A 14,377-nucleotide genomic window follows, 5' to 3' on the forward strand; every position below is an offset into this window, starting at 1 on the left:
CACACAGGATCTGGTGTAGATATTTTTCCAAAGAAGATATACAAATGGCCAAAAAACACGAAAAGAAGCTCAATAGCATTAGCCGACAGGGAAATACAAATCAAAACCACAACATACCTCTTCATATCCGTTAGGGTGGCAAAGTAAAAAAGACAGGCAGTAAAAGCACCGGTAAAGGTGTAGAGAAACTGGATCCCTCATACATGGCGGGTGGGAGTGTAAAACGGTGCAGCTACTTTGGTAAACAGTCTGGCAGTTCCTCAAAAGGTTCGACACAGACTTACTATATGACCCAGCGATTCTACTCCTAGGTAAACCCCCCCAAATGAAAACATTATGTCCACACAAAACTTGTACACATTCACACCAGCATTATTCATAACTGCCAAAGCAGGAACAACCGAAATGTCCCTCAACTGATGAGTGGATAAATAAAATGCGCCATACCCACTAATGGAGTATGATTTGACTATGAAAAAGGAACACAGTACTGATACATGGGACAACACCAATGGGCCCTCAGCACATGCCCCGTGAAAGGAGCCAGCCACAAAGAACACCTGCTGTATGGTTCCGTTTGCAGGAAATGTCCAGAACGGGCAAATCTATAGAGACAAATCTATAGAAAGTGGATCGTTAGTGGCTGTCTAGGGCTGGGGGGAGTTGAGGTAAAATGAGGAGTGATTGACAATGGGTATGGGGCTTCTTTATGGGGTAATAAAAATGTTCTAAAACTAATTGTGGTAACAGCTGCACAACTCTTGTGAATATACTGTAAACCACTGAATTATACACTTTACATGACTGCACTGTATATAACATGCGAATTAACTTTCAGTGAAGCTGTTATATGAAAAAAATGTATGTAAGGATCTGAGAACACTGCTTGGCATGTAGTAAGGACTTAATAAATGGAAATAAATTTATTATTATGCCCTGCCCTCTTCCTGATGCCACTCTAACCCCGACCAGAACCACCGCTAACACTAACACTGTAGAATATGCCAGGTCAGTGCAGGGAGCTCACTTCATACTCAGTGGAGGGTCACAGGTGAGTCCTGACGGCTAGTATCCCAGTACCAAGAGTCTCCCTCCAGTACTCAGATATTTAAATATGTGGAGTAATAAAATAATGGCCTACATTTATTGAATGCTTATTATGTACCAGGTATGGTACTAGGAACTTCACAACTACTGATATTTTCCTCACAAGAACCATACTAGGCTGTTGTTATTACTCCCGTTAATGAAGACACCAGGACTCAGAGAGGTTAGGTAGCTTGTTCCAGGTCACATCAATAGTGACAGAGCTCGTCTGTTCAACCCCAAGGCTTGTACTGTTTTCTCTATAGGGCTTCACTATTCTTTCCTTTTATTTACTATGTTTTACCCGTCCTCTACAACTCAAGCATCCTGATTTTCACTGATCTCCCTTTCCTCTACACATTCCAGTAATATCGAGTCTACATCAAATTAGTCAACATTTTCTCTTACATAGTATTATGTGTTCTTAGGTTGCTTCATGTGTATACTCTTGAACATGGTAGGTGCTCGATAAATAGTCAATGGTTGTTAGACTGTCTTCCCAAGTAGAAAATAGGTTCTTGAAGGATAGACACTGTGTCCCATAGATCTCTTTATCCTTCGTACAGAGAAGGCATTCATGGTTTTATCTAGGCTGGCTTACAGACCTTGCTTGAAAATGGTTCTCAAAGATGCCACGCTCTCTGCTAATGGACCGGAAGGTTTCTATCTAAACGCACGCTGCTATGACAGCTGTCACAATACAATCTAACAAAATTGTTTCGAATGAAGTTAAAGACAACTAAGTGCCACTACAGCTATCTTATGGGGGGGGGGGGAAACCAAACAAACTTTTTGGCCAACCCAATACTTAAAAACAGGATCTTGCTCACCTCATTATTACCTTATTATAGTGTGGCATGGGAGCTGGCACATAGTAGGAGTTCAGAAAAGATTGTTGATGTGTTAAAAAAAAAAGACTGGGTCAGCACTTATTCTACTGGAGACACAAGTACAGCCTTCCCATAAGAACCCTAAGCCCATCTTCTCATTCCCATGGAAGGGGAGGAGGAGAGCAGGAAGGCTGACCTAGAACTTTAAGGGACAGTCTGTTGACCCTGCCTGTGGACCTGGACAACCAATGTGGTATCCTTCTGACCCAAGACCCCTCCTTTGACCACAGACTCAGGTGGAGCTTTCCGGAACCCATGTTTCAACTTCACACCATTCAATTCAAAGATGTTCAAATTTCCAATTGTTTTATAAATGTCAATTTTATAGTTTGTTTGAATTGGGATCTAAATCAGATTCACATATTGCTACTGGTATGTCTCAGACATGGTAAAATAATACGGGAGGTGGAGGGGAAGTGGTTGGGGAGTATAGGGAAAACAATGTCAGCCATGTGTTAACTGTTGGAGGGAACTGATGATACATGGGAGTTTTTTTATACCATTCTATTTTTAAAAAGAAAGGCAAACTTTTAAGAATGTGTTGCTCTGTTTTCTATAGACCCAACAACATTCCATCTGAACCTCCTCTACTTCCCTCCTCTCCTAACTATCAGAGTAGTAACATGCTAGGAGGTACCTAGAGTCCCTTTGACATGTCCTACAATTACTCTGGGCTCACATTCTCCCCACTACCCCCACGCTGCCCCCATCCTAACCAAAGCAGTATTCTTCCAGCTCCAGGGATCTTCCAGGCAGGACTGGCAACAAGAGGAAGGAGCATGCTCTTCTTGCCTCTCAGGCAGCTATGCTACTTGGTTGGCCAAACTTGGTCCCTTTGTGCTCTCATCCCTACACCTGCTTACCTCTCTGCCTTTCCTTCAAGATGTTAAAAAACTCACAATAAAAAACAAATACAAAATGCTGTAATTAATAGCCAATTCCAAGCCAACCCAGCATCTCTACTAATAAACCTCAACACTTGCAAAAAGAACAATAAATTCTGCCCCTCTCTGGTTCTGAGGTGGTCTCTTTTATACACTCCGTGTGTGTGTGTATGTTATGTGGCTAAGTGTGTCTACATATATATTTATTTTCCTTTATTTCCCATCTAGGGAGGGGCAGAATAATGAACTGCGTGCGTCAGGGAAGATGAATCTGAGATACTAGGGAGCAGTGCAGTAAAAAGATTAAAGTGTTATTATTGTTGGGTTTTTTTTCCCCCATGGTCCATTGTGACAGCTCGACCGTCATCTGTAAAAAATGTCTCAGCGAGAGATAATCATCGGAAACTCAATAAAGCGTCAGGGGGAGCCTCAGCCCCCATCAATCACTGGGTGCCTGGAAAATTTCAGCCCTCTGTCTCCCTTCCTGCTATCCATATAAATGTCTCTAATATATTTTGTGTGGTGTGTGGGACCCATCCCTGATTTGGAACTTTTGATGAAAAAATATTTATACACAAAATATGTAAATCAGTTAAAAATCCTAAGACTAGTTCTTTGCTACCCCATCCCATGTTTTCTTATTTTTATAAATGCACTGAATTTATTCTTTTTAATAAAACATGTCAACTAGTCTATCTCCCTCTCCTAGTCAAATATATATACAGGTTTGGAGGGCTAGAAGGACGAACACAATTAACCTACTGGCTGATCCACTTAATCTTGAAGTTGACCAAAAGGCCTGATGGACTGACAGTATGTTGTCCATCCTGGTGACTCCACAGTGGCCAGCACTGCTAAGAACTGACATGGAGAACCACTGGCCCTGGAGCTGCGACAAGGCTCTGACAACAATGAGGAAGAGTCAGGGACATTATAAAAAATAGTAACTTGCCCAGTTTTTGGCCTGGCAAATTGCCAGCTTTTTAAGACTCTGGAGAAGCCGGAGGTTCTGAGTACGTGTGCGGAGCACAGAGACTGATAGGGCTGCTGGGTTCTCTACAAGGGCAGGAGACAGTTCTGCTGGCATTTGACATAAATTCTCTGCCTCAATGTCCTTTAGCGCCTGCGTCACAGGGTTGTAGCACACAGTATCGATAAACTTGCTGGCTGCTACTGCAGCTATCACCACCATCGGCACCTTATCATCACCCCCCAGCTCCTCCACCCTGGAAGGAATCAGTTCCCCGGGTGCCCTATCCTTTAGGACTTTCAAGGCTTCTCTCAGTCTAAAGGATATAAAGTCCAAGCATTTGAACAGACCCCAGTTTATTAACTGCTCATAACCCTCTAATATGAATCTTTCACTGCATAGATGCTTCACTCTAAAAAATTCGTATTTTTTCTGTTTCCTGTCTCTGAATGTTTTGAACATAACACACCCCTTCTCTGCTCACACCCAAATGCACCCACCTACAGGCCCTCCATAAAACCTTCTTGTACTTCAAGGCTCAAATACCATTTTATTTCTTTGAGTGCTTGAGCCAGAGGTATTGTCTTCTCTGAGTTCTGATAGTTCTTGTTATCTGTACCTCTGACTGGATCCTTGGTGAAGACTGCCTTGGTAATTTTTCAATCTTAGTTATTATTAATTACTATTTTTGCTAGTACCTTACATTTGCATGATACCTTATATTTTCTCAAGTTAGTTTTTTCGTAAGTACTTCAATTTATCTTGATATTAAACCTATGGTATACAGAATATTCTCTACAGATGAGATAATCAAAGTTCAGATGGATAAAGAGAATTGTCCAAGGTCACACAGTTAGGTGACAGACAGCCATTCCCTGGACGCTAAATAGTGTTTCGCTCTTTGTCGGCAATGGTTTGCTACGGCTGAAAAGCATTTGGAAGGCTGTGCCAAAGACTCCGAAGCTCCATGAGAGTATGATGAGGATAATGATGATACAGAAACAGAAATTTATGTTAATGATTCCTTCTATGTTCTGGTTTTAGGGACAAATATACTATCGCTAACTCTGCCAATAATATTTATTTTACAAAAAAGGAGACAGAGCCTCTGAGAGGTGCCCAATTGGCTCCAGGCGTCGGGACTACTGTGCTCTGTACACCCAGAATACAAGGCATAAGCACACAGCCTCCCTAGGGACGAAGCTGAAGTGGCAAAACAAGGCCTCTCCAGGGAGGAGGAGCTCCAGATGAGGTTTTAAAAGCAGTTCAAGCACACGGCCACAATTACCACCTGTAGCCTAGTGCATGCTACTCCAGAGTGAGGGTCTGTTAGCAATGCAAAATCTCGGGTCTCATCCCAGACCTACTAACAGAATTTCTGGAAGTGGAGGAATCTGTTTTAACAAGCTCTCTAGGAAACTCTGATTTCCTTAGAAGTCTTATTACTCCCATCTGAGTTTGTGCTCTCCCGGGGCATATATCCTCTTTGCTGTGACTAGGTAGGGCTGGGCACACAGTGGGCGCTGGGTGGTTAACTTATACTAAATAGATGAGCCAGGATGAGACCACTCCTTGGCACGTCCCGGGGTGGGTGAGAAATATTAGAGAGCAGTTCCAGTACCGCCACTGGGGACTCCTAGCCATCTCCTGAATGCCAGGGCACTTGTCCACTGGTTTGTGATACGCCAGCCTGCACCTTCCTGTCCCCCATCTGAAGACACAGAGATGGGGAGGTCAGCTGCAGCAGGTGAGGACCTGCAGCCCCTAAAGCTGTAGGAAGGGGGCCACATGGGCTGATAGCGATGACTATGGTAGGTCCAGCCTGGAAAGCCAGGGCCTCTTCCCCCAGAAGGGCCCTATGCCAACCCAGCTTCTGCACAACTCATCTTTATTCAGCTGCCATTTGGCGCTGAGACGAGAAGCTGATTTATAGTCTTCTCTGGCCACGTTTCTGCCGTGTTTTATTGTTTTAATTGTACATATGAGAGGCGCTCAGAGTGCTCGCTTGCATTTCTGACAGCCCCAGACACCCAATGTTTATAACAGTTACTTACAAGCAGCCAGCGGCATCCCTGGCTGGGCAACTTGTTTTCTGTTACCACTTATTTACTGCCACCTGCACCTGAGGACTGGGGCCCACCACCCATCAGCCAGCCACAAGTGGAACTCTCCTGGAGGGGGCATGGGTGGGGCTCAAGGCACTGAGTGCAAGGTGGGCAGGATCAGGGAACGAGCTGGTAGAGCAGCAGCTATGATCTCCATGCTCCTCTCCACGTGTGTCTCCTTGGTGTGCGTTTGCTCAAGCTGTGTCCCCTGCTTAGAATCTTCTTTTCCCTTCTCTCCTCTTCCCCCTTGAAAGCCCAAGTAAAATCCTACTTCTTTTAAGTATATTGCTTGGTCTGAGGGTGAGCACAGAGTTTCTAGAACCTTAAAAATCACACGCTGACATGGACCTTGGAGGCCATATAATCCAACGTCCTAGGGCAAGAATACCCTTTACGGAATCTCTGATGGACAGACATCTAGCCTCTGTCAGTGCCCCCTGAGTGGTGGTGAGTTGCTCAGTACCTCTAAAGCAGGTACTGAGCCTGCCTTACACTAAACCAAAAACTACCTGCATAAAGAAATTCTTCATCAGCCCTGGCTGCTGTGGCCCAGTGGACTGAGTGCCGGCCTGCAAACCAAAGGGTCACCAGTTGGATTCCCAGTCAGGGTACATGCCTGGGTTGCAGGCCAGGTCCCCAGTGGAGGTCGCACGAGAGGCAACCATGCACTAATGTTTCTCTTCCTCTCTTTCTCCCTCCCTTCCCCTCTCTCTAAAAATGAGTAAATAAAATCTTAAAAGAAAAATTCTTCAAAGGTTGCTTTGTTCAAGAGAAAACTGAAGTTCACTTGCTGAAGATCACGCAGCTAGTGACACCTTAGAAGAACACAACTGCCTGGCACCGATGTCCGACCTTCCTCCAGGATACCGTCACGCCTCTGAACACGCCACTCTGAGGGCTGGAGGGAATGGTCAGAACGAACAGCCAAGCCAACAAGGTTTCTACCCCAAACACTTCTGCGTTGCCCACTCCGGCAAACCCACCCAGAAACGCAGACACTGACAAGGGTGGAAGATACTGTGATGTGCCGAGCTGAGCAGGCTCCTTGTAATTTTTCTTTTTCCCCACAGCTGTTCAAGGTTTATTTGGTGTTTTAGTTGGTATGACACTTGGATAGTTGGCTGTGGTATTTATATGCAGACTTTTATTTTTACATTATACGGCGAGGTACACTAATCTGATACATATAGTATACAAAATAAGATCCTTAAGAACAGTTATGCACAAGACACACAATACTAGATTTATACATTGGATCCCAGGATGTGAATGATTGCAGAAAAAAAAGTTGGACTAGGCACATTGGGTAAAGGAACCACAAGTTACGTAACACGCAGTGAACACACATCTAGTTTGAAGGGCAACTGTGGTGTGTGCGATGCTGGCAGTGGTGCCTTTGAGAGGTGGAACTGTTTCACACTAACCAGGTTAGCACTACACAAGGTAAGGACCATCCAGCATCAGGACAGAGATGCAGGGCTTCATGAACCATTACTATTTCTATCTTTAGGAAACTGATGTTTTCAGTCACAGATCAGATAAAAGGGACAACATGCACAATCTCCTACTAAAATCCAGCTGGCCTAGACGGTGAGGTGGCACAACTTTAGAGGACTTCACAACTGCAGCTCTTTCTGGACCCCCACAGGGTATCTGCTGCACTCTTCTCCACACGGGCCTCTCCCTCAGGTGTCAGAGTTACCTTCACAGCATCTGGGATTCCATTCTGCCCCGAGATGCAAGGAACACCAAGGAAGTTGACTTCTTTTATTCCATAGAGATTCCTGATCGTGGTGGAAACTGGATGCACCCACCTAAGATTCTTCATTATACTTTCTGCTAAATCTGCCTCAGATAATCCAATGGCCCAGGATGTGCAGCGTTTCAGTCTGATCACCTCATTAGCCCTGTCAACCACCTGCTTGTGAACTCTGTGTCAGTGCCTAAATCAGGGTGCAGAGTCTTTAGGGAGAAACTGGCAGCATTCACTCCACTCCACATGCACACTAGAGTCTCCATGCTCCCCAAGGACCCACCCATGACAGCTTAATGGGTGAACTGCCAGCCTTTCCCCCGTTAGGTAATGCAACTGGGCTGAACCCAGATTGCAACCACTTCCAATAACATGGTTTTTGGGAAAGCTGCTTATCTTCCAAGCCATGTAGGTCAAGACATCGACTGGATTGGAAACATTAAGCAATCTGCAGTTGGGACTGTACTTTACATTAGGAATGACGAATTTAAAGATGTTCACGTTGGACCAAATTAAGACGGCTTTCTCCTTCTTGTTGACGTGCACCAGCTGTGGTAATAACCAGCTTGGAATTTGCAGTCACATTAGAGTATTTGCCAGAGACAATTTTTGGTGTTCTAAGGAAAAGGCTACCATGTTGGAGATCCATCATCTTTCCCTTTAATCTGTCCAGGACATCAACAAGAGCAAGTTCATCTGCCAAGTCCTTTGTTAAGATACTGTTGGCATAGGCCATGCCGAAAGCATCCACCCTGACTGTAATCTTATTCTGGGGGCTTTGCTCTTCCTTAAGATTCACCATCAGCTGATCCTTGAGAGTTGCCATATTGGACTTAGAACCAAAAGGGGTTGGGTGTGCATGGCAGGTAGGCACTGGTGGCATGCGGTGTTGGAACCAGACTTGGCTGTAGCTGCTCCAGTACCAGGCTCCTTATTAAGGAGCAATGGCCATATGCAAAACAGAAGCATTTCATTAGAAATGGGGCAACCAATTACAAAGTCTTGGCAAGGAGGGCACATAAGTTTCTCCCCTCTCCAGACTGTGACTGTTTTGAGCGGGTAGAACGGGTATGCAGCCTCTCTGAAAGAATACAAGGCAACTTCTCCAATGCCCTTTGGTCTCCTTGTCAGAATCCTCTTTCCCCTTCATACCTTAAGCAAGGGTAAGTGAAGGATGCATCCTCTTCTCCCCCCTTACTTTAACTTCTTTCCTTAGGCAGGTTCAATTGCATCCAGTTTGAACTCCCAAGCAAATGCAGGTGACTCCTAAATTCCTGTCTCCTGCAGACTTCTCCTTTGAACCACACACCCACTGTTCACCCAAATCGGAAACTGAGGTGTCATCATGGGGACTTCCTTTTCCATCAATTTGTACAGTCTACTGAGAACTGAACCCCACCGCCCAATATTTTTCTAACATTTTCTCCATTCCCAAAAATCACTTTAGAAATCGCCATAAATGACAGGTGCATTTTGGGGGAGAGAAACATAGCTTCTCATCTAATTCCCAAAGGGGGTACATCATCCCCTAAAGGTCAAGAGTCACTGCTAATCTCTCTCCTCCAATTCATCCACCATCTTGTCAGAATGGTCCATCTAAAATGCAAACGTAAACTGAGCATAATCCTACTTAAAATCCTTTGATGGCTTTCAGAAAACAGTGATTTCCCTAGAACTGCTTCACAAAATCCTTCCCATGTGGAACCCCAGTCCCCTCTCCACTCTTACTTCTGCCTAAAAGAAGGTTCATCCCTCTTAGTCTGCCTGGTAACTTCTGACTCATCTTTAAGATCCAATTCAAAGTTACTTACCCTGTGATACTTCCCAGACACCAGCCTGCTGTGAGGAAGAGCTTATCACTAACTATATCAGTGCTGCCTACATGCTTTGTACATCTACCTTTGCATTACCACTCTGCACTTGTTCATAGATCTGCCTTACCCGACTAGGAGCACTGATGAGGGGCTAGACCGTGTAAATTCATTGTTGTATTCCCAGCATCTGGCACAGTGCCTGACACTCAGTAAATGCATGCTGAATTACAAATAAGTAAAACTAATAAGCAATTACAACTGTAGAACACTTTACAATTCACACATTACATACTTTATCTCTTGATCTGCACAATACTAATTAGGTGGACAAGGGATACATATTACTGGGTTTTAGGGAACTCTTGCCAAGGTCACAAACTACAGCTTAACCACCTCCCTTTAGCACTCAGCACAGGCTGAGGCCTACAAAAATATCTATTAGAAATCTGCTGGACTTTGGTACTGACTCTATGCTCCAAAAGTGAAGGACTGTCCCACCTTACTGAGCATGTGGCTTTCCTGTGAATTTGCCTAGATACACTCTGGGCAGGGGGCTTGCACCTCTTGTTCTACTCTACCCCCTCATACATTCTCATAAGTCAGATAACTTCCCGTGAAAAAGCCAGTCCAATCCAAAGAAAAGAGAATAACAGGATTCTCTTGTTTCTGTCTACTTCATCCATGAGGATGATCAAGGGCTGGGTACCGTGCCTTGCATGCAGTAGGCAATCAATAAGTATTGGTTGGATGGATGAACTGATAAGATATCTATGAATGGGAAAAGAAAAATATAGCTACAGAGGAGTGAAAGGCTTAGTCTGCTACGGGGAGAAGAAAGCCCTGAGATGATACTAAAGGACTGTCACTCTCTAGCCACAGAGCCCCTGAATTTGGAGAGCAGAACACATCCAAACTGATACACTAGGGGAAGCAGATGAGCTGCCAGAAAACTGTCGTACACAAAGGTAGCCTGGAATTTTTTTAAAGAAGTGCAGAGAGAGGAAGATCTTGCAAGCTACAGAACAATGAGTTTATCAATGATTCCTGACAAAAATTTCTATATATTTTTTTAACAATTCTTAAATACTAAGGCATTAGTGTGGATTCCCTAGGGAGGACACCAGACCTTGACAGAATAACCTAACAGCCTTTTGGGAAAGGGTTCCTGGGCAGGAAAATATGACAAACGCTAAACATAGTTCTATTTTAGCAAGAAAGCTGAGGAAAACTCGTAAAATTTTGTGGACATGATAGAGAAATGAAGGATAGAAAAGAATTGACTTTGGCAGACTTGCAGTTATGAATGTTGAATAATGTTTCAAACTTGTGTTGATCATGTGCTGCACAGCTCTACACTGTCACAGAATCCTTATAAACACTTTAATCGAACGCTAGCACGTGCCCTGACCGCTGTGGCTCCGTTGGTTTGGGCATTGTCCCGCAAACCTGAAAGGTCGCCAGTGTGATTCCCAGTCAGGGCACATTCGTAGGTTGTGGGTTCAATCCCTGGTTGGGGTGGGTACGAGGCAACCAATCAATGTTTCTCTCTCACATCAATGTTTTTCTCCCTTTCTTTCTTCCTCCTTTCCCCTCTGTCTAAAAAGAAATAATATCTTGAAAGAAAAAGACTGGCTGTAAAGTACATGATGGCAGGGTCCTGTCTAACTCAAGTGTCTACAACAATAACGGCTAGACATGAGATCAGTAAGAATTTTTTGATTAATTTTGAATAAACAAATGAATCCACAGAAAGTCTACTCGGTAAATTTGTAGGTCACACAAAATAAGCAAAGATACTTAATATTTTTATCTTTATTTCATGATGGATATAGTGGCCACCTCCAATATTTTTGTTGTCTATTTACCTACCCACTTACTTACCTACCTAGAATGTATGGGGCCAACGTGAGAGCTGGAAAGATTCAGATTGACCCCCCCCAAAAAAAAAAGAAAAAGAAAGAAAGAAAAGGAAGGAATGAAGCAGGCATTGTTCTAGGCACTGTTGAGTTAACAAGATCCCTGCCATCATGTACTTTATGTGCTAATCTTTGATTCAAATGGAAGGAAGGAAAGAAGGAAGGGAGGAAGGAAGAGAAGAGAGAGAGGGAAGGGAGAAAGGGAGGGAAGGAAGGGATGAAGGGAAGCAGTGGAGGAGAAAATACCTAGAACAAGTACACTACAGACTGTGGGTCAAATCCAGCCTGTTGTCTATTTTTGTAAACAAAGTATTACTGGAAGCACATTCAACTGTGCACTGTCTACGGCTGCTGCTGCGCCGCAATGGCCAAGCTCAGCAGTCACAACTGAGACTGAAGGGCTCACAGAGCTTAAAATGCTAATTATCTGTTTTTTTCCAGAAAAAGTTTGCTGATCACTGATCCAGAATACTGACTATAAGTATCAAGCTGGACAGAACTATTAGAACACAAGGGTACAAAACTTGAATGCAGGGGTGGAGACGGTGCAACAGCAGAGGTGGGACTATATGGCTTCACAGCTCTGAGAGTCTAGAAATCAAAAATGCTCAAGGAGTCCTGCTGGGATCCTGAGAGCACGTGAGAAGGCACTCAAATAATCCCTTCCCTTCTTCTTGGCCCTGTCTTCTCAGCAAATGCTCCTCCTTGCTTTTTGGTAAGAGCATCTGAACAGAAGACAGCTGAGGCAAGCAGCAAAGCTGTGTCTGAGTGAGGAGAGGACAGCTCACAAGCTGAGTCCCCTCATATCAGGCTGCAAATACAGGGCAAGTTTGGTACTCATGAAATTCTCCTGTTTGAAACAAAGTTATCATAATTCCTTCAGTTCAGTGGGGACTCCAAGGAGGCAGAGGTCATGGCCTGCACATGCACCTGTCAGCTGAGGAGGAAAAGAAAAGACATGGGCAGATGAGAGTCCAAATAGCCACAAAAAAGGCCAAGATTTAGAGAACATTCAAAGCAGCAGCTGAAAGCATGTTGCAATTATTGCCAAGGACAGCAAAGGCTTCGCAGAGGAACTAGCTGCAGCAATGGAGCCTGAAAGAAGCGGCTTTAGAGAAGTGAAGAGGGGAAGGGCAACTTTGCACTGCATCTGGCCGCAGTGCTCTGATGCTCTTGACATTCACCTCATGTTGCCAATTTGAGGAAACTTGCTGGAGCAGCAACGACACCTCCACCCGCTGGGCGACCACAGTTGCATCAGTCTGGCAGCCTCCCGACAGCTCTTGCTCCCCTTGGCTGAGCCTCCCTCCAGGTCAATGTTCTGACCCTCAGGTGGTCAGCATGTCTGTCAGTCCCCCTGGCCTCACTGCCAACCTTAAAGCAGACATTGCTCAGCTGCTCTGTTGCTAGAAACTGAAAGGAATCTCAGCCTCTGAAAGTGGTCCAGGATAATGGGCAGGAAGGAGGCCAGTCTAGAGAAGCAAAGCTCAAATGTCAAATACTCATTTCTGTCTGCAGCCAAAGCAACCTGCTTTTTTCTCGACCCCACGCTGACGAACTACTCATCAGAGGCAACACAGACTGACTTGCCCAGATAACCTCCAACAACATGTGACCAAGCCCTGGTAGAGGTGCACACCACCGCTTTCTTTTAAAGAAACCCAAACAACCACCTACACAACACCCTGGGTAGACACTTTTGACCACCCCATTTTATAAGCACTGACATCGAAGCACAGAGAAGGTCCACTATTTGTCCTGGGTCACACAGTAAGGTGAAGGGCCAGTCCCAGGGATAGGATTGCATTTTACATATAGGAAGAGGAAAAAAGCAGTATTCAGAGCAGTGCTGAGGAATTTCTGAGGTTGAGGAAACCAGTGAGGCTGCTTTCTAGTTCTGGGGCAGAGATGGGACAGGGTAAGTTTGCAGCAAGTAGAAAAGGAACAAATCCACATTCCATGCAGTTGCCTTATTTTATGGAAACCTGCTCCACTGTCCTCTCATCTGTGGCTCCACAGGCTGAGGCACTTTTGCGAGAACACCAGTGGGAAGGTTCCCCTCACCCTCACCCCATTCATGAAGTCAGGACTCTAATTTATTCCCCAAGACTTCTTTTTTTTTTTTTTTTTAAAGATGAATTAAACCAGGGACCTTTTCATTCACAGGCCGGCGCTCAATCCACCGAGCCACACCAGCCAGGGCTATTCCCCAAGACTTCTGAAGTGACATAAGTTTTAGAAGCCCAAAGTGCTGCGAAGGGCATCTGTTCCATGAGTTCCCAGAGGATAAGGGACTTGGCAGGTCTCTCTCTGAGCTGCTGGCGGAGCTAGCAAGGAGCAAGGCTGCCTGCAAGTCACGGGGAGTAGAGTGCTCAGAACAGCAGGGTAGTCCACACTTACCTTCCAAAGAATGGATTCCATGCTCCTTGGCGGTCTTATAGACACTGCTGAAATCATCCCCAAGGTTTGGGTCAGCACCAGCAGCAAGCAGGACCTGCACCACACTTGAAGAAATCAAAAAGACAGAGGTGTCAGAAGCAGGAAAGGCCCAGGAAGTAGACACCCAGATCCTGAAGCATGTTTGAGGACTGGATGTGCCTCTGCTCATAGATGGTACTATGGAAAGGACATTAACTCTGCAAGTGTCGATGGCAGGAGTAGGAAAGCTGGGCCTGAAACTTCTGGCTGAGAGGCTCTGGACAAGTATCTAAGGCCTCTCTAAGGCTCAGTTTCCACAACTATAAAAGACAAAGTGTTTATTTATCCAATGCTATTATTTACCCAATGCTATGTTTTAGTCACCGTTGCATTGCAGGTGCCTGGGTCTGTACCCTCATGGAGCTTACAGTCTTCTGGAAAGGACAACAATTTATCATAAAATTACAGTGAAGTGTGATAAAGACTATGATGAAAGAAGTTACCATTTTCAGTGGGAAACTGAGAGGACATCAAGAAGGGC

At 44.8% G+C, this 14,377-nt stretch overlaps 1 protein-coding gene and 1 pseudogene across 2 annotated transcripts in view; both read right to left on the reverse strand.

Moving 5' to 3' along the window:
- The window catches only part of CLPB (ClpB family mitochondrial disaggregase), a 150,542-nt gene that overhangs the window by 84,473 nt on the left and 51,692 nt on the right, over positions 1-14,377 (reverse strand). For both annotated transcript variants that reach the window (XM_024572557.3, XM_024572556.3), the window contains exon 4: positions 13,819-13,922. In XM_024572557.3, the coding sequence (XP_024428325.2) occupies positions 13,819-13,922 (104 nt within the window). The remainder of the gene's footprint in view (positions 1-13,818; positions 13,923-14,377) is intronic.
- On the reverse strand, positions 7,526-8,514 carry LOC112315858 (L-lactate dehydrogenase A chain-like; annotated as a pseudogene).

Source organism: Desmodus rotundus, chromosome 5, assembly GCF_022682495.2.
Source record: "Desmodus rotundus isolate HL8 chromosome 5, HLdesRot8A.1, whole genome shotgun sequence".
In the NCBI taxonomy this organism is placed as follows: domain Eukaryota; kingdom Metazoa; phylum Chordata; class Mammalia; order Chiroptera; family Phyllostomidae; genus Desmodus; species Desmodus rotundus.